This window comes from Schizosaccharomyces octosporus (assembly GCF_000150505.1).
Source record: "Schizosaccharomyces octosporus yFS286 unplaced genomic scaffold supercont6.3, whole genome shotgun sequence".
Lineage (NCBI taxonomy): Eukaryota > Fungi > Ascomycota > Schizosaccharomycetes > Schizosaccharomycetales > Schizosaccharomycetaceae > Schizosaccharomyces > Schizosaccharomyces octosporus.
The window spans coordinates 2,445,764-2,471,328 of NW_013185621.1; the positions used below are offsets into that span (position 1 = coordinate 2,445,764).

General features: G+C 35.8%; 15 protein-coding genes and 2 non-coding genes across 17 annotated transcripts; 11 read left to right on the forward strand and 6 right to left on the reverse strand.

Moving 5' to 3' along the window:
• Nucleotides 1-467: 467 nt before the first annotated feature.
• Nucleotides 468-1,643, reverse strand: SOCG_01644 (sec14 cytosolic factor family protein; the record flags this gene model as incomplete). Its single annotated transcript, XM_013164597.1, has 1 exon — nt 468-1,643. The coding sequence occupies one exon, from the start codon at nt 1,641-1,643 to the stop codon at nt 468-470; it is 1,176 nt and encodes a 391-aa protein (XP_013020051.1).
• On the forward strand, nt 1,642-2,112 carry SOCG_01645 (DASH complex subunit Dam1; the record flags this gene model as incomplete). Its single annotated transcript, XM_013164598.1, has 1 exon — nt 1,642-2,112. One exon carries the CDS (start codon nt 1,642-1,644, stop codon nt 2,110-2,112), a length of 471 nt encoding a protein of 156 aa, XP_013020052.1.
• A 552-nt stretch (nt 2,113-2,664) lies between these two features.
• Nucleotides 2,665-4,009, forward strand: SOCG_01646 (WD repeat protein; the record flags this gene model as incomplete). Its single annotated transcript, XM_013164599.1, has 5 exons — nt 2,665-2,717; nt 2,758-2,831; nt 2,887-3,628; nt 3,689-3,937; nt 3,988-4,009. 5 exons carry the CDS (start codon nt 2,665-2,667, stop codon nt 4,007-4,009), a joined length of 1,140 nt encoding a protein of 379 aa, XP_013020053.1.
• Nucleotides 4,010-4,688: 679 nt separating this feature from the next.
• Nucleotides 4,689-5,723, forward strand: SOCG_01647 (pho88 family protein). The gene is made up of 2 exons (XM_013164600.1): nt 4,689-4,839; nt 4,917-5,723. Exons 1-2 carry the CDS (start codon nt 4,828-4,830, stop codon nt 5,493-5,495), a joined length of 591 nt encoding a protein of 196 aa, XP_013020054.1. The 5' UTR covers nt 4,689-4,827; the 3' UTR covers nt 5,496-5,723.
• Nucleotides 5,724-5,907: 184 nt separating this feature from the next.
• On the forward strand, nt 5,908-7,091 carry SOCG_01648 (uncharacterized protein; the record flags this gene model as incomplete). Its single annotated transcript, XM_013164601.1, has 3 exons — nt 5,908-5,946; nt 6,001-6,149; nt 6,239-7,091. 3 exons carry the CDS (start codon nt 5,908-5,910, stop codon nt 7,089-7,091), a joined length of 1,041 nt encoding a protein of 346 aa, XP_013020055.1.
• Nucleotides 7,092-7,204: 113 nt separating this feature from the next.
• SOCG_01649 (metaxin 1) lies at nt 7,205-8,099 on the reverse strand (the record flags this gene model as incomplete). Its single annotated transcript, XM_013164602.1, has 2 exons — nt 7,205-7,465; nt 7,539-8,099. The coding sequence occupies 2 exons, from the start codon at nt 8,097-8,099 to the stop codon at nt 7,205-7,207; spliced, it is 822 nt and encodes a 273-aa protein (XP_013020056.1).
• A 246-nt stretch (nt 8,100-8,345) lies between these two features.
• SOCG_01650 (uncharacterized protein) lies at nt 8,346-8,937 on the forward strand (the record flags this gene model as incomplete). Its single annotated transcript, XM_013164603.1, has 2 exons — nt 8,346-8,711; nt 8,761-8,937. The coding sequence occupies 2 exons, from the start codon at nt 8,346-8,348 to the stop codon at nt 8,935-8,937; spliced, it is 543 nt and encodes a 180-aa protein (XP_013020057.1).
• Nucleotides 8,938-9,450: 513 nt separating this feature from the next.
• SOCG_01651 (mediator complex subunit Srb9) lies at nt 9,451-13,001 on the forward strand (the record flags this gene model as incomplete). Its single annotated transcript, XM_013164604.1, has 2 exons — nt 9,451-9,492; nt 9,543-13,001. 2 exons carry the CDS (start codon nt 9,451-9,453, stop codon nt 12,999-13,001), a joined length of 3,501 nt encoding a protein of 1,166 aa, XP_013020058.1.
• Nucleotides 13,002-13,193: 192 nt separating this feature from the next.
• SOCG_01652 (uncharacterized protein) lies at nt 13,194-14,157 on the forward strand (the record flags this gene model as incomplete). Its single annotated transcript, XM_013164605.1, has 2 exons — nt 13,194-13,880; nt 13,930-14,157. 2 exons carry the CDS (start codon nt 13,194-13,196, stop codon nt 14,155-14,157), a joined length of 915 nt encoding a protein of 304 aa, XP_013020059.1.
• Nucleotides 14,158-14,399: 242 nt separating this feature from the next.
• On the forward strand, nt 14,400-16,769 carry SOCG_01653 (TRF Taz1). The gene has a single exon (XM_013164606.1). The coding sequence runs from the start codon at nt 14,599-14,601 to the stop codon at nt 16,543-16,545; it is 1,947 nt and encodes a 648-aa protein (XP_013020060.1). The 5' UTR covers nt 14,400-14,598; the 3' UTR covers nt 16,546-16,769.
• Nucleotides 16,770-16,958: 189 nt separating this feature from the next.
• Nucleotides 16,959-18,078, forward strand: SOCG_01654 (Smc5-6 complex non-SMC subunit 2; the record flags this gene model as incomplete). The annotated part of the gene is made up of 3 exons (XM_013164607.1): nt 16,959-17,123; nt 17,431-17,553; nt 17,617-18,078. 3 exons carry the CDS (start codon nt 16,959-16,961, stop codon nt 18,076-18,078), a joined length of 750 nt encoding a protein of 249 aa, XP_013020061.1.
• Nucleotides 18,079-18,358: 280 nt separating this feature from the next.
• SOCG_01655 (DASH complex subunit Dad1) lies at nt 18,359-18,592 on the forward strand (the record flags this gene model as incomplete). Its single annotated transcript, XM_013164608.1, has 1 exon — nt 18,359-18,592. The coding sequence occupies one exon, from the start codon at nt 18,359-18,361 to the stop codon at nt 18,590-18,592; it is 234 nt and encodes a 77-aa protein (XP_013020062.1).
• Nucleotides 18,593-19,046: 454 nt separating this feature from the next.
• SOCG_01656 (rho family GTPase Rho4) lies at nt 19,047-20,502 on the reverse strand. The gene is made up of 6 exons (XM_013164609.1): nt 20,406-20,502; nt 20,297-20,338; nt 20,182-20,228; nt 19,902-20,105; nt 19,599-19,733; nt 19,047-19,546 (listed from the first exon to the last, which is right to left on the reverse strand). Exons 1-6 carry the CDS (start codon nt 20,425-20,427, stop codon nt 19,397-19,399), a joined length of 600 nt encoding a protein of 199 aa, XP_013020063.1. The 5' UTR covers nt 20,428-20,502; the 3' UTR covers nt 19,047-19,396.
• A 389-nt stretch (nt 20,503-20,891) lies between these two features.
• Nucleotides 20,892-22,564, forward strand: SOCG_06090 (uncharacterized protein). The gene is made up of 2 exons (XM_013165388.1): nt 20,892-22,229; nt 22,275-22,564. Exon 1 carries the CDS (start codon nt 21,099-21,101, stop codon nt 21,495-21,497), a length of 399 nt encoding a protein of 132 aa, XP_013020842.1. The 5' UTR covers nt 20,892-21,098; the 3' UTR covers nt 21,498-22,229; nt 22,275-22,564.
• SOCG_01657 (uncharacterized protein) lies at nt 22,490-24,697 on the reverse strand. Its single transcript, XM_013164610.1, has 4 exons — nt 23,926-24,697; nt 23,679-23,879; nt 23,550-23,639; nt 22,490-23,491 (listed from the first exon to the last, which is right to left on the reverse strand). The coding sequence occupies exons 1-4, from the start codon at nt 24,161-24,163 to the stop codon at nt 23,409-23,411; spliced, it is 612 nt and encodes a 203-aa protein (XP_013020064.1). The 5' UTR covers nt 24,164-24,697; the 3' UTR covers nt 22,490-23,408.
• SOCG_16424 lies at nt 22,725-22,839 on the reverse strand. The gene has a single exon (XR_001203038.1). It is a non-coding gene; the product is annotated as a 5S ribosomal RNA (ribosomal RNA).
• A 743-nt stretch (nt 24,698-25,440) lies between the features above and the next one.
• SOCG_16425 lies at nt 25,441-25,512 on the reverse strand. Its single transcript has one exon. It is a non-coding gene; the product is annotated as a tRNA-His (tRNA).
• Between the last annotated feature and the right edge of the window lie 53 nt (nt 25,513-25,565).

The window sequence follows — 25,565 nt, forward strand, 5'->3', positions numbered from 1 at the left end:
CAATAAATTTTTTTCTTGGGATTTTTAATAGAATTGGTGAATTGTAGCTACCAAAAATGTTAGAAAGAGTTGTAACACGAACTGTACAGATTTTGGAATTGTCATTAACTAAAACTGAGCACGGTGAGAACGTATGTGGAAGAGGTAATTTCTGTTTCTTTTTCACCGTTTATCGTTATATGTATAGAAACGCGCAAACAAAACTGTCAAAAATAAATTATAGACCACGTAGGGTTATCTATGCTGAATAGTAAAATAAATAATAATCGTAGCATAGTAAATAAATAAATCCGTAAGATATTGAGTTTTTCTTTTTTTCTTTTCTTTTTGAGGAAAGACAAACTTTTTCAATAGGTACTAAAATCTGAAATGACAAGTATTTTTTAACAATTTTATGCAAAACAAACAAAAAAAGGTAAACAAAGGAATAAATGCAAAACGGTGTATCAGTAGTAGGTTTGAACTGTCTATACCAATTTGTCCGTCAGCAATCCTAAACGATCATATACAGTTCTTGCTCGAAGATATTTGTCAACACGCCAATACTCTTTCGAAAAGTTTGTGCCTGCAATGTCGCAATTTATGCGTAGTTTCTCATTTACAGCATCGTCGTTTCTTGTTTGGGCCCAGTGCAACGATTGTTGTTCCCATTCATTATAGTATGCATAATAACGGTCAAGTGCAGCTTTCTTTTCGTAGCTATGTTCATTAACAAGCTCATTTTCATTCTCTTTTGGCTCGACATATTGATATGTATGTTGACTATCTCCTCCCAAGCTAGCAGGGATCACACTGCGATCAATATAATTTTCCAGGTCTTTTGAGTTTTGAGTGAAAACGATTTTTTCTCTGATTTCTGGCTTAATCCATCCTTTTATAATGTTCCATATACTTCGAAAAATCCATGGTGATTTGTGCAAGATACAAACACCTAGGGATTCAGGATAGTATAATTCCAAACAAGAGGACAAATATTTCACAAAGGAATAATCCATATTGCTAAGAGAGAACTTACTCAGGTCAAACAAAACGTTAACATTTTGCGGGTCATCTATCGATGCTTGTAGGGTAGGTTGAGAGTGTAGAAAGAGACGAATGGTTTCCATAGCCCAAATTGTCATTTCTCTCAATGATTTTTGCGTCTCCTTTGATGGTTGATGTAAATGCGCACGTATATAACAGATCGGGCGGTCTTTGAGATCTCTGCCAAGCATAGTAACTTTTCCAGTACGAAGTTGCCTTATAAATTGTTCATCGTTAGTTTCTTTGGCAAACAATTCACCGTGTTCTACTACTTCGTCAACGTTAGATTCAATGCGCCATTTCAAACTGTTAAGCAACTTCAGACTAGCCTGGTCAGGATCCATTTGGCAAGACTTTAAAAACCGTATAAGAATAGCATCTGGAGAATCACATTTAGCAAAACGTATGAAGGAATTTCGGTAGGCATTGTCTTTTTGAATAGAAGGCCACGTTTTTTTTATCATGGATTTCAATGGAGAGCATGCGGCATAATGTAACGAGTTTCGTATATCTTCTTGTTCATTCGAAGGCTGTGAGCGACGAAAAAAGAAGGTACCAGCAGCAACCGCTGAAGCGGCCGTCGAGTACCTTCCTTTCGACCACAAACGAAAAGAAAACATGGACAACTACAAAAAAAATACTTTAATTCCAAAAAATGATGATAATATAGAGGAAAGTGAGGATTCAAATGCGATTCCACCGAATTTGAAGACGTTTGCAAATTCCTTGGCTGCTTTAGATGATGGCGTTAATGAATTTCGTAAACGTATGAATCAACTTTCAGTGACAAAGCATAATTTAGACACGTTCAATGAATCTTTTGCTTCTTTTTTATATGGTTTACAAATAAATGCTTTTTGTGTCGACTATGAAAATGCTCCTCTAGCTGAAAGTGCTTCTTTGCAAAAAATCAAGGATCAGTTGAAAATGGAAGTTCAGTCTAGACAATCTCAGCAAATTTTCGCATCTTCTTCAAATAGTGGTAATAGACATGCACAAGAAATGAACGCTTCAGCAGTGGATGAAACATTTACTACCAACGATACATCATTCATTGAGCGCCCAGAGTCCTTCCCCATACCTCGTTGATCTTTTCAGACTAACTTTGTTTATCTCGTTTTTCAAGTAATTTTTATGAAAACATGACAGCGTCTCTGGAGCAAGTCAGGGTATATAAAAATCTTCAATCATTTCATCTTTCGTCCTTGATCACTCGCGATTATAGTAATTTCTATTAGTTTCTTATTCTACTTTCGTTTGATTTTAATTTAATATTTTTCGAATAATATATTATTTTTCATTCAGGCTCTGGGGTTTCAAATGTCTTTTCAGAGCAAAGCCATTAGCAGCACTAAAAGCACCGCCGTTTGTTCAAAAAACACCAGATCTTGGTATCTAAATCTTTTCTTTTTTTGTAAATTATTCTTGTAAGCATTATTTAAATGAATAAGTACAGGTTACCCATTATTAACAATTCTTTTTTATTTACATCGTTCTAAAGCGAAATCACTATAAGGTCATCGGTTCTGTACCCGCGGTAAGGACAACACTACCGCGGTCTAAAGACAATGATGCCGATGATCTAACTTGTCCTAATTTAAACGAGAACAACGAAAACATCTTTCTGTTTGTTTTCTTAATATGGCATCAAACAAATCGCATCTTTTGTTTTGCGACTTTAATCAGGACTCAAAGTATGCAAGTGCACACCAAGGGTTGTTGCTGACGTTTTAGCTTATTATCGGTAGGAACCTATGATGGATACAAAATTTATAATTGTGACCCATTCGGGAAATGTTTTTATAAACGTACGTGAGCTAGAAAATATAGCTTTGCAATGTTCTCTGACCGATACGGTTCTAGTACAGGGTGCGACGTCAATTGTCGAAATGTTGTTTAGTACGTCGCTTGTAGCGCTTGTCGAGAAGGAGGATGGAAATAATCGAAAATTAAAGCTGGTCAACACAAAGAAAGGCACTACAATATGTGAATTAACATTTCCGACACCGTTGTTATCAGTGAAGTTGAATCGAAAACGCCTTCTTGCGGTATTAGAAGAACAAATCTACGTGTACGATATCAGTAACATGTTGCTATTGCATACGATTGAAACATGCGGAAACCTTTTTTCTGTCTGTTCACTGTCTCCAAACTCTGCCAATTGCTATCTTGCTTATCCCGACACCGAAACTAAAGATACTCGACCTGAACAAGATGCCTCTTCAGCGGCTCTCGCTAATTCAACTGTTTCCGGGCGTGTCATCATTTGGGATGCTGCTCTTTGTAAAGAGGTTACAACTATCCAAGCTCATAAAGATCCCCTTTCAATTTTGGAGTTCAACGCAGATGGTACCTTACTAGCTACGGCATCTGAAAATGGTAGAATTATCCGTGTATATTCCATTCCATCCGGGGAACGTCTTTATCAGTTCCGAAGAGGGTCATTACCGGCTCAAATATATTCCATTGCTTTTCACCCAGATTCCACCCTTTTAGCCGTTTCTTCAAGTACCCAGACCGTGCACATATATAGACTTAGCAACCACAGCTCGCCATCCAAACCTCAGCCAGCTCCCTTGTCAGTCACTCAACCACGAAGAGAAAGGTATGTTATACACATTTGTTTACACTCTTGAAAGTTTTTCCTTTGTTAACTTGAAACTAGTCTGTTCCGGAGGTCTTCGCGAAGTATCGTGGGGACCGTTGGAGGTTATTTACCACAGTCTGTTTCTGGAATGCTAGATCCAGAGCGTGATTTTGCTTTTGCTCATGTACCCGGGGACAAAGTATCTTCAACGGTAGCATTCAGCAGCGAAAATCCCGGCATCAACGTAGCTACGTTTGACGGAAATTTATATGCGTTTAGAATCAATACTTCTAGTGGTGGGGAGTGTTCTCTTATTAATCATTTTTCGTATGTTATAAATTCGTTACCGTTTTGTTGAGAGTACTAACAGTATTAAGAATTGGTCTATCGGCAACGTAAACGTTGTCTTTGTCCTTGTTTTTCTTTTATAAAAACACAAAAACAGATACTTATGCTCTTATTCTTTTTTTTCGTCTTTTAACGTATAGATGGTCCCTCATTCAATTCAAATCGCATGATGCTTTTTGTTTTTATTCTACGAATCCGCAGGCCGCAATGGATTCATACACGATATGAACGTTGTAATTTTACTTCTAATTAATAATCTAAATGTGAATGAATGCAATCTAAGCAGCCATCGTTCATTGCAGGTGTATCACACGATACCAAGTAGTCTACCAGGATCACCATCACTACAAGTGATGACAAGCGCAGAATATAGATGACTCCAATAAATTACAGAACTTTATGCAGGGATACCTGTGGGATTCTTGTTCAATCAAAATAGTTCCATTCCTTGTCGCTCCCTAGAATGAGTAATGCTGGACAATTCAATGGTGATGATTTCTGACTTACGACTTGGCCGGCAAATTTGTTGAATTGCCGTGAATCCATCTTTTTCATATTGACGATAATTTTCGATAATCACTGAATGGCGCATCCTCTCTTAAGTTATTTCTTCTTCTCTATTCTATGTTCTTCACTTTTCTTTTCGTCTCATTGTTTATTTACAAACCTCGTTGTAGGAGTATCTATAGTGATAGCGTAACTATCTTTCATCTCGTTAAATTCTTTGATTATCTGCTCATGATTAACATTAATCAATAAATTTCCTTATGAAAACCTGCCCTCCGCCATTACCTTCATAGAATTGGATCTGGTAAAAATCATAAAATTATAGATAATTACACTGAACATAGTTTATATCGAAATACAAAATGAACGCTCAGGTACGGAAAAGCAATCATTGTTGAAGGTAGATGATTGTTTGCGTGGTTGGAAATAATACTAATACGTCTTTGGTTAGGTTTTGAATCTTGTCGCCGCTTTAGGTGTTATGCAATACTCTAAAAGATTGGACTTTGAAGATCCCCAAGTTGTATATTATGCTCGTGCTGCTTATGTAATTTCAAATGCTATCATTTTTGGTGTCTATACACTTATTCAGACTCGCATTAGCTCCAACAATGACCGTACACCCTTGATTTACGAAGAACCTCCTGCCCCTTTCTCCGGACAAACGACAGGAAAGCGTGTTACGACTACTGTCAAGGATTATGACAATGAACAACTTCAAAAGGCTAAGAAGAGCTCTATGATTGGTGTAGCTATGATGGCCTTTATGCATTTATACATGGGCTATGCTCAACCTTTGGTGCTCCAATCCATCCTCCCTTTAATTGGTTTGTTCACAAATCAATTGACTTCTATTTACATTCTTGGCAAGGCAGCCGAAGGCAGTTTGGCCCGTCCTTTTGCCGCCAGTGGTGGTTTGTTCAATAACGCCAACAAATCTGCTCCCGCTACTTCTTCCAGCACACCCGCTGCTGCTGTTTCGGATGGACCCACCATCACTGAATTGAATGATGAAGAAAAAACCGCTTAAATAGTGCCATTGCATGCTAAACATTCATCGGTTCTTTAAGAAATGAATTCATTTGATTTTTGTTTTATTGTATTTTCTTCTATGGTGTTTTATAATAACTTACTCTCACTGTATCATGTTGATTAATTTGATGAACAAAATATTTTTAGGTGAACCCGCCTGTGCTCTATTACTCTTTTTTTTACCTCTTTGTCTATAAAATGTAGCTACGATTGAAATGTTCCTGTATATAGTACATATTGTAGATGATCATTTATATGTAAAAAAAATACAGCGGATACTAATTCATCAAAACTTCGTGAATTCAACGATATTTCAATGAAAATATACGAATAGAATAGGTCGCGAATTTTTGAGTTTCATGGACCTTTAATACAGGCCTAATTCATACGACACTTTAGGATTTACTACCATGTCTCGAGTGTTGGAGGATTCCCACTTCATTGCTTCGGTAAGAGAGATTTTAAGACACTATTGAAGAATGATTCTCATGCTTTTTATGTAGAATTCAAAGAATGTTCAAGTGAACACAGAAGGATGTCATCAGGTTGCATCTTGGATTCAACAACAGTTGGACACTTTAGGGCCAAAATTTGCAAATTGGCAAGATCATGAATTACATCCTAAATCACAAGACTCACATACGTTGGACTGGTAAGTTGCTTTGAGCCTTTTTTTATCTGCACCCTAATGCGTTTACCAAAATTAAATGAATGCACATTTTGCTAAAGGAAAAGAAATAGGATCTTCTTAATTGACATTTTAAACTTTTCGTTTTGGTCTGATGCAGACACCAGAGATTCAGGCAATCATCCTGCTCGATTCGGTGTGCGCTATAAAGGAAACCTGTACACAGGATATTGGAGTCTTTGTGCTGCCATAAATAAGGCACTAGACAATAATATTCCAATAACTACCCCTTCATTTTACGCAAATGAGACTCTTTGCCCCGACGACTTGATTGCTTCCATTTTTGCTAGCGATACAAAGGAGCCCGTTCCTCTTCTAGATGAGCGTATAAGAATTATGCGGGCGAGTGGTAAAGCATTGCTAAAGCACCACCGAGGAAGATTTGTTCATTTGTTGGAAACATGCAATCATAGCGCTCAAAAATTTCTCGAATTACTTTTACAAGATTTTCCCGACTTTCGTGATATTTCACTTTACAAAGGCCGGGATTGTTACATATTGAAACGTGCACAAATACTGGTAGCTGAAACATGGGCATGTTTTCATGGGCAAAGCTATGGTAGGTTTGATGATATAGATAGCATTACTATGTTTGCTGATTATCGAGTTCCACAAATACTTTGGCAGCTTGGATGTTTGGACTATTCAAGTGAGTTTGAAAGCCGATTGCGGAAAAGCGAACTGATTGCTCATAATGACCCGATGGAAATTGAAATGCGTGGATGCAGTATATGGGCAGTAGAGTTGGTCCGTCAAGCAGCAAACAGGAAAAACTTGAATGCAATTATGATTGACTTTTTCTTATGGGACATGGCGAAAGAATGGCAAGCTACAGGATATTCCCCTCATCAAGAAAGAGCGTTAAGCTCAGTCCCTTCCATCCGAGTTCGAAGTATATATTACTAAATATTTATAGAGATCTCTTTAGGATATTCAGGAATAAAAGACTTATATCTAACGGTGCACGAAATTTTAGTGTATATACCATTACCAAAAAGAATTCAATCCCTATTTGGACATCAATCATCATCAAATAAAACCGAGCCGTAAGAACTATATCCTGCCAAAGTACGCACACGGTTCGCTAATTCTAAGAGGTTTTTATTAGACGTTAAGGACAGGCGGAGTTGATCATTTTTTAATGGTAGATGAAGAATTAGTTCTGCGTGGCTAAACAGGGAAATGTCTAATATAGAAGGGGAATCCTTGTCGAAGAAATAGGTCAAATTGCCTAGCAAGCTGGAAAGAGAGGAAAAGGCTCTTGCTGCATCTTCAAAAATCTAGAACAATAGTACGTTAGTGTCCATCTTCTGAAAAAAAAATAAATAAATGTATGGAAAATAAATTACATACCGTGTCTGCATCTAGATTTTTCTCCTCGGTCAAGATACGCAGCTGTTTTCTCTTTTCGAGAGGCTTTGATAGTGACCTTACTATATTCAAAGGCCATGTTGCTTTTGTAAACCAATGATTTTGTAATTCCTTGAAATTGGTCTCATCAAGGTACATGCTATACTCTAAAGCAATGTGGATAGGACCGGTCAGAAGACTCATCCAAGGTGCTATAGTCTGCAATATTTGCTCATCATTGACCAGATGTAACAAAAGACTGTTTTTCAGGACAACTTTGTGAGAAACAACTTGTAGGAATGGCATATTTTGGTCAGGTGAAGCATGATCTGAAACGCTAAGTAAAATAATCTCCGGGTCGTAAAGTTTGATCCATGTTTGCCATTGCAATGATTCCAAATGCATTGACTCTGAAGTTGGATCGCCATTCCAATTGCTAACATACAGAACCGGTTTCGTATTCAGTTCCTCATTTACTGCTGGATAAGGATTTTGAAACGTGATTAAAGGGAACTTTTTAAATATAGAGCGATAAAAGGAACTTAAATTTGCCAAAAAGCTCATTTTTTTCTCAAGAGTAAGTATCTGAAACCACGAAGGTGTTCTTATAATTACCACCAACACCTCCAAGTGTCGCCCGCTTCATTTTCGTGATATTTATACAGAAGATTTTTCTCACTGAGTTTCTCTTATTCTTTTTATCATAGGGAAGAAAAACATAAATTAAGCTAGTCTTTTACTTTTTCATCTGGATTTAAAAGGATAGGTATAAGGTCAAGAATTCGTGTTCTTTTATTTATCAGTAAAAAAATGGATTTGTCTTTATTCTCAGATATTAAGTCCTCAATTAAGAAGGAAGCTGAATCTCAACATTCTAACAAAAACAACAAGCCTTCAAAGAAGGATACAAGCAATCTAACAAAAAAAAGGAAAGAAGGAAAAGAACAGACTTCTTCTGATAATAAAGACGACAAGAAGAATCAGAAAAATGATGGGAAGCCACAAACCAAGAAAGCCAAAAAGGAGAATGAAACTTTGCTGAAAGACATAATTGATTTAGGAGGCTCCAAAGAAGATTTGGAATTAATTAAAGACATCGGAAGTGATGAAGAGATTGATCCTAAACAGGATAAAAATAAGAAATCATTCAAAGCCGGTGAGGACTCCGAGTCTAGTGTACGTTATTTTGAAAAACACCCTCCATGAAACTAACTTGATAATCTAGCTTTTACAGGATTTATCCAAATTCGCTAGTCAACTTGGATTTGCTCAAGATAAGTTTGATGAGCGTGCGTACGATTCAGAATCCGTTGAAGACGATAGTGAAAATGAAGAAGCCTCTTCGTCAACTGGCTCAGATTCAGAAGGAGGAGAGCAAGAAGACGATACTTCTGAGAAGTAAATGCTTAGAGCAGCGAAAATATATATATTTCTTGGGTTATAACATTAGCTAGGGAACGGCCTTTTCGTTTATGATTTTCAAGCGATACGTTTTTTTTATATTGCCGTCTCATCAGCTAACTTTTTTATTCATTTTTAAAAATATATATAATTATATATATTTATTTACGGGTTATACTTGGGTTTACTTTTAGCGGTATATACGTTATTCGGTCTATTTATGGGAGGTTTTAAAAATATATTCCAGTTTTAATATCAGAACTGTCGTTCATGTGTAAGGATTATAGTCTATCTCTTAATGCAAATGTTTTAAAACATACTAGTCAGTTTAATTACCCTTCAGGCCTTATTTTGTTTAATACACCCTCGTGGTATATTTTTAGTTTTTTAAGAACATCTATTTTTCTATTTTTTCTTGTTTATGCCAATTTTGTTCATTTCCAAATTTAATTAGTCTAGTAGTCTACCACCGTTGTTAAACTTCGCTTTTCTTAAATTAACTTTTTAACCAGGAATGCAGCAGGATGAGGTTGAATTATTAAACTTCTCCTCAATTGTATGTCTCAGTCAAGTAATAATTATTGATTCTAACCGTAACCAAACTAGCCCTGCCCTGAAACCATTTTTTACGCCAAGTATGAAATACAAAACTATGAGAGCGAAACGGTCTTACAGGACCTTTACGAGTTTGAGACATTCTTAAAAAACAAAAACCAAATATGTTGCGTTTTAAATGGCTCTCTCTATTTGTATGCGTTTGATTCCATCCCACTTCTACCTGAGTCGCGGCCTTCTGTGCTTGTTTTGGATAATTCTGGAAGTCTTAGTCGTTCATTATTTCAGCGTGAAATCAATCCAGTTAATTATTTGATACAGCTTAACTTTGTCCGAGCTTTAAGGCGTTTAAACGTGTATCATCTTTGTAAAGAATATGGGTTTCTCTCTCTCAAGGAGTCTCTGGTCCCAATAAGGACTGCCTCAACATACTTTTTAGAGGGCTTGGATGTTTGTGAATGTCCTCTTCTTGATTTACATATTGGTTTTCTGAAAGACGGCTCTATGGAGTTTTCATTTCAACCAACGGGGTTGTCACTATATTGCTTATCAAATATAAAAAATTTAGAAGATTATCTATTACAGGATGTTGTTTTGTTGCCATTTGGATGTAAAGCAAAATTAGTCTCTTTACATTCACCTTCCTCTACGTCAACAATTGAAACTTTACGAAATCGCTATGGCTATTCTCAACTTTTGACAAAGAAATGGGTTGGTATTCAAGTTGAATTTTTAGACTACGCGTTTTCGTGGCCGCTGAACCTTTGTTTCCTGGAAAAACCCCTATTTTCCTCGCATTCCCTAAATGATTTCGACAAGTACTTTTCGACTGAAGCATACTCTTTTCCTTTTAATGCATCAAAAGACATGCTATCAAAAGATCAGAGTAAAAACGACTTTTTTTCAACCTCGGAAAACGTGGATCAGATTGCTTCAACTTGTGCTCCTTTGAAGCCAGGGCTGCCAAATCCGTTGACTATACCTTCTAGTCCCCGATTGCCTATACAAGAAATACACGATCCCTTTTCATTAGCGGAAAATGGTGCGGAAGATATTGATCGAGGAAATGATTTACTCATGGAAGATATCGAAGATATTGAGGACGTTGGAGTCACCGAAGCTGATTTTGATTATTTTGATTTACCTACCCATCATATAAATCCGTACTCTGAAAATGTAAAAGAAATAGAGCTGAGGTCTGAGAATTTAAGTCAAGTTGGTTTGGAAAACCCTGTAAAAGATACGCAAGCCGACCATCACCAATTGCCTTTATCACCGAACACTTTCAGTCAAAAAGAATGCAGTATACCTGTGAAAAATTCATCCAAAAGCTCTTTAGAGCCTGTATCTCCAAAAAACTCCCTCAAATTCTCTGGTATTGATGATTCACCTTTTGAGAATCATCATGATGAAGTTGTCCCACCGTTATACAATGCAGTTCCACTCCCCTCCTCCTCAGTCAATATTGCGAAAAAATACTCAATTGGTGGAAAATATTGGTGTCCTTCTGATTTACTCTCTCGATCTAATAGTCAAGGATCAATAACAAACTCTGTCAGCAGTGTTGAGGATGAAAAGAATTCGCATGAAGAATTTCGGGAGACAATTGAATGCCAATCTAATTCTATGGAGAACTCTATTGAAAGAAAAGTTCCCTTTCCATCGCTTGAAACTAAAAGTGCAGAGTTTTTTACTTTTTCTTCAGTTGGTAACAATCCAAATGTTACTAAAGTAAGCGATTCTTTTAAGCCTTTATTTGAGGATTACAATTTAAAGCACCTCAAAACGGTTAAAGACGAAGATTTATTAGAGATTATTTTGAGTCAGCCATTCTATTATTATTTATTACCTTTCTGGAGAAACCAAAAATCCGAGTATAATTGCAGTAGTGATTCACATGATTATCTCTACATTCAGGATGCAACTAAATTATTTTTCGAAGGCTTATTTTCAGGACAAGGTGAAAGTATCTCCTTAAAATCTTGCGTTTCTTGGGAAACAGAGATGAACAGGAATGGTACCCAAACCGTTGATATGGCTAATACATATATAACGAATGAGAATCAACCAGGTGTAATACTAAAATATAATAATCAAAAGCTGACGGTCGATTTTAGTGCCACTAAACATTGGTTATCTTTGAACCTTCAGCCGCTCAATGAAAGAAGAAACTACACAGTTTTACTTTTTACCCATGAAGCTCCAACATCGGTCGCCGTGGTCAAATCTGTTTTCGATGATATTCGTTATGCTTATGCAAATAGTTATTTTGGTAAGCTTGAGCTTAAGAACCTAGTAACCTTTGATAAAGACGGGATAATTGATTATGATTCAACATTTTCGATGGTGTTCTGTGAATCTGGCAACCATGTTAATGAAGAAAAAAATAAAAATATATCAGATCTGGTTAAGGAATGTGCCAATGTTTATCCGAATGGTAATCTTCTATTTTTATTCTTTGTTGATGATTCCGCTCGTTCGTTCTTTTCAATATGTCAGTTCTATAATCTGTTTAATGAAGCTTTATCTAATGAAACTAAAGAAGAAATTTTGTTCAATGAGAAATTTTCTTTGAAAATAATACCTTCCACTGTCGTTTGCGCTATTGGTCAACCTCTTTCAATGAAGGATTTATCTCCTATAACTATTGCTTTGGACATATACAATACTTCACCGATGAAGAATCTTTCTTTTAAGACTAAATTCCGTTCTTATGTTGTTGAAAAACCTATCGATACTTTACTGCATTATAGATTGGCTAATACATGTTCTGCCAATGCCTTGTTCAATGAGTACACTTTACATATGACTTATGCCATCGTGCTTAATAAGTACGTATTATGCAGCTGGACTGATACTTATGGTGAAATCGAACATTTCGAATGGTTTGTGTTATATCAGACAGATCAACTGGTAGACGTATTTCAAAAAATATGGACGACCACCAATGATATTATGAAAAAGGGATCTTTTACTTGGTATTTGAGTATAATAAAAGTTGGAAGTCTATCCTTAGAGGAATTAAATGCTTGGAAACAAGTGGCAGAGACTCAAGGGTGTATGAGTAATTCGAAGTTTAATATCGGCGATTGCTTGATTTATGAAAATTCCAAATCCTGTGTAAATTTTTTTTCTAATATTCCTTTCAGAAAATGCAACAATTCCTATAACTTGTTGCAAGCCCCTGAAAACATCGAGATTGCAGGTATAGTGAGAGAAGCAGCCACTTCTTTCCCCAACTATAACGTCTCGAATATTATTCCTTGCCTTGCTTATGGATTACTCGGACATACTAAACGTGGTTTCATTAAGCCAGTTGCCAAAATACAATTGTTTCACCTTAAGCAGAATGAACCGACTTTAGTTTTGCGTAAGTTATTAAAAGAATACATATTCATGTCTTTCTCTTCTATAAGAAATCATTATTCATCGGTTCCGATTCCCCATAATATATCGGCTGTCCTGTATCAAGGACAATTACTTGAATACTTGAGAGGGGGAAATCGTTGAAAATATGAGGAAAATGCTGATTATTTATGCTTATTATTTATCGCCTTGTTTATTTGGCTTAGTTTGTAGTACGCCAGAAATAAGCCTGTGTTGAGTTCCTTGATATTCAGTAGTCCCTTGGTTTGTTTACATGTTGGGTGAACTTATAAGTGGTCGTCTTCATCGTAGTTACCTTGCGCAAACATAGTCAGGATGAAAAATTATTTCAAAAGTTACTCTACTAAGAGAAAGGTAGACAAAGACGAATCTAAGAAGGATGAAAATTTGGGAAGCTCTTTGAGCCATCATGATGAAATGAAGGACAAACCAAGCACAAAAAGTTTTTCTCGTGATAATCTGTATTTGGAGGATAAAATGAAAGAACTAGATAGCATTCTACGTGCAAACGATAATTATTCACAAAAGAAACCTGGTAAAAGCAAGCTAAACACCCGTTCAGTACTTTCGCCAAAAGATTTGAACATACAAAGCAAAGTTAATAAAAATTCCCTAACGTTTCTTAAATCAGACTTCTCTTTGCCAGCAATTGAGGATCCTTCAATGAGCAACGGCAATTTAAGTACCGATAAGCAAAGGATCGATTCAGGAAGTGTAAAAAATAAAAGCAAAAAAGATCTTTTATCCTGCACACAACCATCCTTGTTTCAGCCAAATTACCTTGGTTCGAACGATCAACGCCGGCCCTATTCGAGTTTACATTTGTTTGGAAATTCGATCGCCGATTCAAAAGACGAAAATTCAAATTCTTTATTTAACTCTAATTCATTTTGTATAACTTCTACGCCCGTTGCCTCGCGAAAGAAGAACCCTTCGATTTTGCAATACAATTCAGTGTCACCTACACAATCCACTTCGGAAGAAGATCATTCTATGGAAAAGGTATTGTTTTCAATTATAAATTCTATTTTATCTAATCTAACCTTAATAGTATGCGCTTCGAATTCGTGAGCTTGAGCGAATGTTAAATGATGAAAGACATCTCAATGCAAACCATGAAAAAGTCATCGCGGAGATGAAGGTGCATCTAAAGGCGCTTCGGAATGATTTTCAGTTTGCAAAAAAGCTTTTTATGAACGCTCTTGCCGAGCATCAAGAAATGATCAACAATAACTTTAGAAATTGTCGAGTACAATCCTCTCGTTTGACCCAACATTAGTAAAGTTGTTTTATTAAAGGAATATTATCATAAAATCTTTCCTATAGTTTATTTTTGTGCTCACGACTAATGAATGCTTAATCAAACGAGCACCTAAGCTAGTAAACGCCTGACGAATTGAACTACTAATTAGCACTGAAATAATCTATTTACTAGTAGAACAGAATCTGGTTTGTTTGAGTTTTTTATTTTTTTTTTTATTCTTCATATCTGTAAACAAGTAAGTAAACAAATAAGATTACGCTGAATGTCGTTTCTCCGTAAGAATAAATGATGATGCGCAACGTAATAATAATACAACACCATAATGAATGTCAGAGAAAGGAAAAAGTCGATGGAAAACTTCATTTAGACGTGTTTATTTTCATTTTTCAACTGTTAAAGAGAAGTATATTACCTAGAAATTTTTTGAGGGTTTTCAAAAGGTGAAAACGTAAAAAAATGTCAGAAGCGTCTCCTCTATCGAGGAAAGTAAACGAAAAAGCCGAAAAAAATGAGAACACAGAAAAGAAATCTTTTGAAGGGGAAAAAATTAAAAAGCCCAACCCACGGGAGGATGCCAATGGCGAGGGATCCGCCGAGCAAGAGCCTGTGGATAAAAACAATGTATCAAATAGTCCGAGTATGACGGAGGTGTCAGAGGTAGATGCCAATGTTGGTATTGAATGGGACTTTGAGCATGCTTTAAAGATGTCAAAGGATTGCCCCTTACTGGCCAATCTAGCTTATGAAATGTCAAAAGTTTTCTGCGATGTATTCTCAGAGTTTACTTTCCAGATTGACGGGCCACAAAATTATTTTGAGAAATTTGATGATAAGTTTCTTACAAAGGTTCGAGATTTTTCGAATGATTTGGGTTCAACGTATGGATTAAATTCAACGGTTTTCCTCTCCTATATCCAAGCAAACGAGCCTTACCGGAAGTTGTTTGGTGAGGCAGAAATCCCATTGAGTGAGATTCAATTTTTTACTGGAACAATTGATTTATTTGACGTAAGTAATAAACATTTTGTTTTGATGGCAATTGTCATTGACAGTTTACTCGTGGTTGAAGAAGATTCCCCATTTTATACCAAAGCATTGCGTCTGTTTGAAGAACTAATATCAAGGTACTGTTTTTCTAATACGTTTCCATACAAAAAGAATCCCGAAAAATTTTTATACACTTTAATGCCCTACAAAACCCAGGCTGCCCTCGATATTGTGGGAAGATCCGTTTGGAAAAAGCAAAATATTTTTGCTTTTTTAAAAAATACTATTGAAAAGTGCATATCCTCTCCTCCCAAAACAATAAACCCATACAGGAAATTTGTGATCGCTGTGTTTGATTTCCTTACTGACTCCCAATCTGTAAGACGATTACACAATACTTCTTTTGGGCAGAAAAGATATACTGCTAATGCGGAAAATAATGACCTTCTTTCTCGTCTACGAAAAAGAGTATCTATGTCAAGCAGTCCTCCAGAAAAAGAGCCCAAAAATGCTATGGAAGATAATACTTCAGATGCTGTTGAGGAGAATTATATAAATCCTGAAGCTGAAGCGGACAGTCTCCCTGTCTTTCAATCCCAGGCTGATGAGCAATTGAATGATAGATCAGAAACGCAATCTAAAGAGACATCACCGTCGCATGTTCATGAAGATACGGTTGAAACTTCTAATACTAACAGAGAAAAGATAAATGATATAAATTCTTCTGAAATGGAAGTACTGCAGTCTATTTCCGAAGAATTGTCTATCGCAGTAGCGTCGCTATCCGAGCAAACTATCACCTCTGTCCATAATCAGGCGTCTTCACTCCTAGAATTAATTGAAGAGAGAATTAAATTATTAGATGAGAAAAAAAGAATTACGAAGAACAAAAAAAGAGCCTCTTCGGTTCAAAATCAATCTTCAGCTGATGTTAACCCGAATGCCGTATCCGATGTCTCTAGTGTTGACGAAGAGGATGAGGATTTTCCACCAATTCGAAACGCTTCTTCACAAGCCCATTCTAGTGCCGATCGGGCTGCCGTTATGAGAACGTCTACAGAAAAGGCAGAAGAACGCGCTGAGTCACGAAGACAGGTGACTCCATACGAAAAACTTAAATTTCGCAGAAAGTGGACGGAAGAACAGGAGCGCGAACTATTTAATATGATTGAACAGTATGGCTGCAGTTGGTCAAAAATCGTTTACATTCAGAAAATTTATGACAAGCCCCTAAGTCCTTTTACACCTACCCACGTTAAAGATAAAGCAAGGTTAATTAAAGCCCGCTATATGAAGCAACATCAACTTCAAAATCTATACCAACAATCACCCAACTGGAAGTATGTAACGGTCGGACCAGCATATTGTGAAATTCACAAAATTCCTTACAACAAGGAATCCTCAACAATGGAGTGAATTTTTAACTGAATTTTTTTTTTCAATTTCAGTATGGGGAACGTTTTACTTTCTATGATGGAAAATTTGGTTTCACCTGCACATTCTTGCTGTTGGTAATAATGACTTGGGCCAAGGCTGTAATGAAAGAGTTTATAAACGTTCTATATATTATTTAATTTATTGAAGTAATGGAAGAAGAGAAAAAGGGCATGACCAATTTTAAAATGTATCTGAATCCGAATATATACGTGTAATTCAATTTTGTAAAACAAAAAATTTTGTAGAGCTTAATTCTACATGAAAGATAAAATATAAAAAGTGTACCAAATAAAAATAGTCATAACCAACGGTCAAAGATTCATCATTTAAACTTCCCTAGGGACTTCACATTATATATATTACGAAACCAAAGAACCAATCTATTTTATTTAATGTCGGACGTACAACTAAGAACATCTGTCAGTAAGATTCGCCAAGTTTTGGCTCCTGGTTTGGATGAATCTGCTAGTATAGAATACCATTCTAAAAACATCGAAGAATCGATTAAACAGATCATTCGCACTTCTATATTGGTAGTTGAATTGAATGATAATGAGGTAAGAAATTATAGGCTTGATTGTGCAACAATAAAAACTGGTTTCATTTGAAATTTCACTTAGGAATCAAAAATCAACACCTTTGAAGAACCGTTATATGGATGGATGGATAGAATCTAGTATTGAAGCAGTTATTCTATAAATGAAGGAGCCTTCATTTCAATCTCATAAGGAGTGAAGTAGCTATGAAATACCAGTTGAGTTGCATGTCTTGCTTGTCCTTTAAAGAAATCAAAGTGATGGAAGGCATATAATTTTCCTGAATGAAATGATAGGCGTTGTTTGGATAAAGCTAATGTTTTGCTAGTCTTTAGATACACTGGATTCATCCATCAAAGAATTATTGGATGCTAAACAAAGACTACTATTATTGAAAAATGCCATTGACGATTTAGATTCTGACGTTAAGAGAAATCTTAATTTCTTAGAGGTACGTGTCATTTAAGAAAAAGCATACGTGGTATATATTTTGTAAAGCTAACAGGCTCTGTAGACATCCAGCATGCTAGATGTGTATACCCAAAAATTCAAAGGATTGCTTCAAGATTACGAAAATAAATCAGACTTTGAAAAGTACGGGAATGAGGATGAATACATCGAATTCCGACGTACCATTTGGCATGAACAAAACCTTGATGGGAAAGCATTCCCGCCAATGCGATTCTTTTTCGAACCAAATATTCAACAAGATGCGGAAGATGATGATATTGTTATGTCTTCTTCAACCATCGAAACTCGGTGCCCATTGACTTTACAACCGATAGTTCATCCTGTTATATCCAAAAAGTGTAATCACTACTATGAGAAGGATGCCATATACTCTTTAGCTGGAACGAGTGGATGTCGTTGTCCAGTCGTTGGATGCAATTCTCAATTGCGAAAATCAGACCTAAAAGAAGATCCTGTTCTTGAAAGGCGGTTACGTCGAGTTCAAGAATTAACCAGAGGGGACTAGTGGAATTCTTTCTCTTTTTCTATTGTTTTTTGTATATATTTTCATACCCATATGTTCATCTTCCATTGACGGTTGTAGGTAGTTTGAATTTAGACCTTTTGTTTGTATAATTGGAAAGTCTATTTCAATTTGAGCAATTTTTTTTCTATTCTAAGTGACATATATTACTTGTTTCATAATATCTGCATTCTGGTTTTAATGAAACTTCCGTCTCTACCAAACCTTTTTCAACTCCAACTTCCCGTATAAACGATACATCTGATGGTTTTCTAAACAAAAAATGGAACAAAATGAGTTGATGGATGATTTAACATTTGAAAGGAAACGACGTTTGCTGACTTTACAAATAGGCAAATCCATGAATGAAGTTGTAAATTTGATGTCTGTTTTAAATAAGAATATGGAAGGTATTAATGGGGTGGGAAAGGAATTTGAAAATGTCGCCTCATTATGGAAAGGATTCCAAGACTCTGTATTAGAAAAAAAAGACTCTGACATGCCGGACGCTGCCTGAAGCTTTGTCAAAGTGTTCATGAGTAGATGAATAAGTATTGTATGAATGGCCTTGAAAGAATGCGTAATTTCCCTTGCATTTATGTTGAAAAGAAGAAAATTCATTTATTCAAAGCTTCTCCAATGGTGGAGTACCTGAGATACTGCCTAGGAAAAGTCTTCTCTTTTTTTTAGAAAGCTTTTGGTGAATTGCAGGGCTTTTCAGCCCATTTTTTGCTATTTATCTCTGTATTACTTCCTTCTTTGCTATTTGTTTTACTTGTCTTATGTTATGAAACTACAAAAGAGATGCTCGCCGCTGGTTTATGAAGCTTTGTGGATGATAAGTTATGAGGATTTTGAGAAAACAAGTGAATGAAACTGAAAGAATAGATTCTATACGCTTTGTTTTCTATGATGCTATATTTACTTATGTTTCCCAGACGAGTCTATGGAATAATTTTAATTACAGATATGGTCTTAGAAGCAATTATCAAACGATGGGTACTATACATATCTTTTTTTTTTTAAAAAAAAGAAAACAAATTAGTTGATATCTGTTATTGATATGGACGACATATAAAAGAAGAAGCCATTGTACTCGTCATCGTGCGTAAGCAAACAATACAAATTAAAGAAAATAAAGAAAAGCAACTGACAATTTTTTTTAAATAAAAAAGGAGAGATATTGTCAATTCAGGTTAATCAACAATCAACAAAAATATTGGTCATTAGAAAGGGAATATAAAAAGAGCCAAAAAATTCATGAAACCCAAATACAGAAAGAGGAAAGAGAGAAGGAGAGGAAAAGAGGGAGAGGAGATGTTTAAAGAATGACGCAAGACCTTTTCGAAAATGAAAATGATTTTTTCATGGTTAAGCTTACAGCGAGTTGAAACACATCATTGATCCCTGAAGCTTCTTTAGCAGAACATTCCACATAAGGTGAACTGATGGAGGATGCCACGTTTTGAGCCTAAGTACAGCGTTAGCAATGTAAGTAAAAGATTGATTTGTTTACAGCTTACCTGTTCAAAAGTTACGGGTGTAAGACCTTGAGTACGTAAAACCTCTTCAGCATTTCTATCCTGTCGTAAATCAGATTTGAGACCAACTAGCATTGTGGGCGTCCGTGGACAGAAATGCTGAACTTCTGGAAACCACTAAGAATTACGATGTTAGCAATAAAGAAAAAAAGATGAATCCCAAAAATAAAAATTGGTATAATAGGACTGATGTGGTATGAAGAATAGAAATAGTAGCAAACCCACTGGACATGAAATTAACGGCTTTAGCTACTACTTGTACCATGGTGTCAACCCCAAACTTACCTTTTCAGTGATGTTATGCAGAGAGGCAGGACAATCAATTGAGAAACAGAGCAAGATAACATTGCTGTTAGGGTAACTAAGAGGGCGAAGACGATCGTACTCCTCTTGTCCAGCAGTATCCCATAAAGCCAACTCAATAATTTTGCCGTTGGGTTTGTAGGAGATTTGCGTAATATAATTTTCAAACACGGTTGGAACGTATCTCTTTTCGCAAGTGTTAGAAATAGGGTTCACTTGAAATTCTTGGATGGAGTTTGAACCGTCCAATGTATTCACTTACCTCTGGGAATGTGCCGGTAGAAAACACAATCAACAAACAGGTTTTGCCTGATATGTCAGCAAAAAGTTCTTCAAGTCCTTCAACATGTTTTCATGCTTGTTATAGCTCCACATACCACAACCGCCGTCTCCTACAACCACCAGTTTCTTTGAATGATCTAAAACAATATGTGTTAGAAGAGAACAAACATAACAGTACAGAAAATTGATTTCTCCAAAACAAACCTGATTTTGAGCTGCTTTTCATTCTTTGTGTGTCAAGCAAAGTTGTTGATATTGGTTTGTTTTTCGTTGAACAAGTCGCGTTGTACTTAAATTGCCATGACAACGTGAATGTAAATAGTCAGTGAAGCATGCTGTTTATATGATAATAACCAATTCAGAGTAAATAAAATGAAATAAAATAAAATAAAAATATGGTTATAAATGCAAATATGAAAAGGAGTGCGAAATTTGAATAAGAGTATACTTAGTTTACACGAATAGCAGTCAGACGTTAATGACTTAAATTCTTCTTCGTTACAAGCAGCTGATTGATCATTCATGCCAAGCAAAAAACAAAAAAACAATAAAAAAAATTGCACGAATCACTCTAAAACAATTACTATAAGCAAAACAATTGTTCCAACCTGAAATCATTTACTTCTTATATCGCATATACTTGGTTTGTTTACATTGTTACCTTGACGTGTAAAGATGTAGTTTGTTGAAGAGACAGAGGTGATATATGCAAGACGCGCCGCGAAGAAGTAAACATGAACTTGAATCCCAGTTGGAAGAAGAATCGCATGGAGGTTGGTTTTATGATTCTTTAGGGCTTACGTGAACTTCTAAAGAAAAAAGAGGAAACTTGTGAACCGCGTTTACTATTTCATGTCTGCAGTATAATGTCTTCTCAGTATACAAAAGGTAAAAGTAATGGAAAAAGGGAATCCTATTTCCAAACTTCATTTGCTAGACGGGACGGCTAGCAGACTTTTGTGTAACCCAAGTATTCTTTTCATATTCAGCGCTGTGAAGGAAGAGTATCAAGAGATAAATATGCAGTATTTTTTTTCTGTCTTTCCACTTTGCTCAGCAGATGCTCTCCATGGAATCACTGTACCTTGGTGGGCTGTTATTAAGGCCAATCTTTCTAACCACTTATTCAATGAGTACGATAGTATGTTGTACTTTCCTGTGAGAGACAATGAGGAAGCTTGGATACCAATTGTACTGCCGAATTTGGTGAATGTGGATCTTCTGCTTCATCATTGTTTGTCTGGCCTGGTATATCTCAAGGAAGGTATAACGACTGTTTGTAGGATTTGGAAGTGACTTATGCAGATAGCAGTGTATTTTTTGTAGGAGAGTTTCTTTGACCTGAGTGAGTGTGATTTTCAGAGAAAGAATCTCTTTTGTCGCTTTCCTTTCCCAGCCTTCTCAAGTTTCGCTAGTATGTAGAAATTTGCAGAAGCAATAGACATCCTTGGTCTATCCTGGTTTGAGGATAGCAATTGGCTGATTACGCTCTGGTCTATGGAATTTTATATTCTATAGAAGCTTAGAGATTCTATTGATATCAACTCTGAACAGTATTTTGGCTTTTTTGTCGGTATTTTGACCGTGCCGCTTGTAATCTTCATGCGAAGAAGATTCATGCAGGAAAGAATCAAAAATCGACTAGTTGACACAATGTACTTTCCAACAATGGTGAACGCGGTTCCATCTTTCTCAAAAGTGAAAACACTCGTGTATAGTGGGACTTCTTTATTTCTTAGTTTTTCATGTAATCAAGCGTAGTTAGAAAAAAAAGAGAAGGGGATGCTCTTGTTGTTTTAGAAATTGCCAATCTTGTTTTTTTATAAAGGAATGAGATCCAACGTGATCAAAGTTTCGTACTTGTTCATTCCGTTATAAAAAGATTAAGTAGGCAATGTTCACTTCACTTGGGATCCTCTTTTCATACTAACTATTGTCCCTATAGAGTGCATATTACCAACCCTACTTTAGATTTGAGAATTTGCATATTGGGAATTTTTTTTCTCTCTCTTTTTACTATACTTATCGGTCAGTGCTATTATGTTTTCAACGTGGCTAATGTTCTTGTTTTAGTTCTTGGAAGCCCAAAGTACATTATAATACATCACCTTTTGTTCGAGTCATGCTTGAAAATTAAAGGAAACTCTAAAACAGGAAGTTCTGCATAATGTCTCCTAAATTTGAGAAATAAAGAGCAGATGCGATTTTACTTAACTCAAGGCATAAAGTTTATGGTCATAATTCAACTAGAGTAAACTAACTCTTTAAAAATTATGAGTTTTATATAGCACCTCTATCTAATATGTACTAAATAATTACCTATAATTCTTTTTCAGAAATGAAATTCCATTTGATATTTTGAGTATCAGTTCATTGCTAAATTAGTAAGACAATAAAACAAAATTATAAATAAATAAAAGCATTTCAAAGCGTCAAGTGAAGTGTACGAGTTTTGATCATAATTTCTTGTAACACCGTAAAAACTTTTGAAGTGCAGCTGCAAAACAGAAAGAACGAAGGAAAAGCCTACAGCATCCCGGATTCCCATGTTGTCTCCAACCATAGTACTAACGAGACCCTCAGGCGCTTAACTGCAGTGATCGGACGGGAACTGGTGTTTTCGCCTAGGTGTGGCCGTAGACATTCAAAATGTGTAACTAAAGGTATTTGTATTTGTAGTGGGTATTCATCATCTCAGATTTTACAAAGTTGATAGAGGATGGTTTTGATACTTAAAAGATTAAAGCACACTGTTTTTCTCTTTTCTAGCTATTCACATTGTGCTAAATTGTCGTTAAGGTATGAGACTGAATGTCTGAATTTATAGCAGTTGACGAAGCTGTAGTTTGAGAAGTAAATTATTAAACTACATTAGTTGAAACGGCCAATCTGAATATGTCCAGCTTTGAATTAGAAATCGGTTGATTATTTTGCAAAATTAACATCATAACAATTAAATAATCATTAAAAAGGTTGCTTTAACAAGGATGTTCGTCACAAAGAGATTGAAAGATTCATAAATAACAGTATTGCGAGACGAATTCTTAGATCCATAAAAGAGTGAACGTGAAAAGCAATCAAACCTGCCGAATGAAGCTGTGCTTACTTTTGTGGACAAGAATGCAGAAACTTGAGGGATTGCAATTGATATGGATGCTTTTAAAGAAAATGCGATTTAGAGGAGGGTTGGAGAAGATTCGTTAAAACTCAAACTTCAGCGCTTTGCCCAGCAAAAGGTTGAAGCTCGATTTCCTCGTTACGAGATGCTTCATTTTCTGGATCTGTCGGTCCTAATTAAGTTAGTCAGATGCTAAGAAAAGAAAAAAAGTTATAATAAATAGTACATACGAACATAATTCGCAGCATTTCTTATGCTGTTTCCCATGCCGTTTCCTAAATCAGCAATGAATATTCGAAGTTGTCGCGTATCCGTCGTACCTAGAACAGTTAGAATATTTCGCAGATTAAAAGACATACTCCAAAATAAAACAAACACGGCAACGTTAACAATGCAGACACCATAGAAAGCAATATCGTTCATCTTTTCAAATCCTATTATTTTCTTTACATTACGATAGAATACGAAACCAACGACATTCAGAAGACCCGTATATATCACTGCCACAAACATGTTGCACCCAGCTTGGGTGAACCATCCAGGATAGGCTATAAGGGTTACTAATTATAAGTTAGCTGTTAAAGGAAAAAGCGCACTTTGGCTTACCAAGTACGAAAATAATAATGGATCCAATAGAACCGCCAGCAAGCCCATAAAAAACACCTGTATTCAGAGGAATCTTGTAACCGAAGACTATGATTAAAAAAACAGAATGATATAAAAGAAGTTGAGTAGTCGCTATTCCTCTCCAAAAATGACATTGAAACTTGTTCTTTTCAGAAGTGTCCGACCTAGTATTATTAGCAGATTCTTGGGCGGAATTCTGAACGGAACCGTCAGCCATTTCTAAATCGATAAATTTGTTTGAAGCTAATGAATGTATTAGCAACTGAGTCTTTCGTTGTATACGAGAGAATGAAGGTATTCGCCCTGTTTATTGACAATCGTCGACAAGTTTAAAATAGGATTCCTCAGTAAGAACTCTCAATAACAAACACCATTACCTTTCTATTTCAATAATCGTACCTGAATATGGAGGAGGCGTGCCATCTGCAGAATGCGTGTCTGACTTTTCATCAGTGAGCGTTTTCAAGGACTCTTCAGAGTCTGAAACAGAGGTGTATTTATTCTTCATGGTTACAATGCCACATTAAATCCAAAATTAACAACTGCAGTTGCAATCTAATCAAAATCAACTAGAATCATCAAGAAAAGTTCTTAACAGTTGGTTCCACCTTTCAGAGATTTAAAAAAAAAAAGGAATTGTTCCTTATTTCGAAAGAAAATCAATACCTTGAGTAAAATCTGTCTAAAACCAAAGATAGGAATAAAAAAAAATCTTGGTAATGGCCTTTCGCATGTTTCAATTTCATAAAGCAGCGACATTATGTCACCGACTGGTCACATCCTCGTTACGATTATTTGACATTCGTCTTTCACCGTGGCTTCTAGTATGGATAATACAAACGAATCGATTATTACAAAAAGTAAACAAAGAACCTTTCATCAAAAAAATACAGATTGTATACTTAAAATAATATATATACGAAATAGGAATTAAAAATAACTTTATTGAAAGACGCAGTGACTTGACTTTATGAATTTGAGGGAAAATTCAGCAATAAAAGTTTGAGACTCTACATTGTCGTGTATACTTTCAGCATTCGTAAACATTCATTATTTTGAAACAATGTTCTCTAAAAGGTTCTTTGAAGAAATCTTTCCATCTAGGGGTTTTAAACGCAGTGGATGTTGATGTAGATGGAAAGGAAATCTTTGTTATGCTGGGTCCGGTCTTCTGTTTTTCCTCTAGCTTGGGATATGCTTGTTTTTTTTGCCTTTATTCATTACACCGCTTTTCCATGACTATACTCTTGATTGAGGTCCATTGCTTTAGCTTTTTCCATATGCAAAACATCACCTAACTCAAAGTACCATGGGGATCAAAAGGAAATCCAAATGCAACACGATGCATGCATACGTTACGCTAAAAAAGGTAAAAAAAAAAAACAAAAAAAAAGAAGGAAAATCCTACAGCATCCCGATGAATATTCTTTAAAAATTAATAGTACATCCATAAAATCCAAATCGCCTTTCCTTAGAAGAAAAAACATAAGGAACTGCCCACACCAGGAATCGAACCTGGGTCGCATCGGCCACAACGATGAGTCTTAACCACTGGACCATGTGAGCTTTGATGAGTGTAAGAAAAGAATAGAAGAACAAGAAAAGAAGACAATATAATG

Excerpts from the sequence above, each read along its gene's own strand:
- SOCG_01653 (XM_013164606.1), top strand. The coding sequence starts at position 14,599 with ATGTCAGAAGCGTCTCCTCTATCGAGGAAAGTAAACGAAAAAGCCGAA.
- SOCG_01656 (XM_013164609.1), bottom strand. The coding sequence starts at position 20,427 with ATGAAAAGCAGCTCAAAATCAG. Across the intron at positions 20,339-20,405 it reads GAAAAGCAGCTCAAAATCAG|ATCATTCAAAGAAACTGGTG; the intron begins GTTTGTTTTGGA and ends ATATTGTTTTAG. Across the intron at positions 19,734-19,901 it reads TGCATAACATCACTGAAAAG|TGGTTTCCAGAAGTTCAGCA; the intron begins GTAAGTTTGGGG and ends CGTAATTCTTAG.
- SOCG_06090 (XM_013165388.1), top strand. The coding sequence starts at position 21,099 with ATGGAAAAAGGGAATCCTATTTCCAAACTTCATTTGCTAGACGGGACG.
- SOCG_01657 (XM_013164610.1), bottom strand. The coding sequence starts at position 24,163 with ATGGCTGACGGTTCCGTTCAGAATTCCGCCCAAGAATCTGCTAATAAT. Across the intron at positions 23,880-23,925 it reads CATTATTATTTTCGTACTTG|TAACCCTTATAGCCTATCCT; the intron begins GTAAGCCAAAGT and ends ACTTATAATTAG. Across the intron at positions 23,640-23,678 it reads CGTGTTTGTTTTATTTTGGA|GTACGACGGATACGCGACAA; the intron begins GTATGTCTTTTA and ends TAACTGTTCTAG.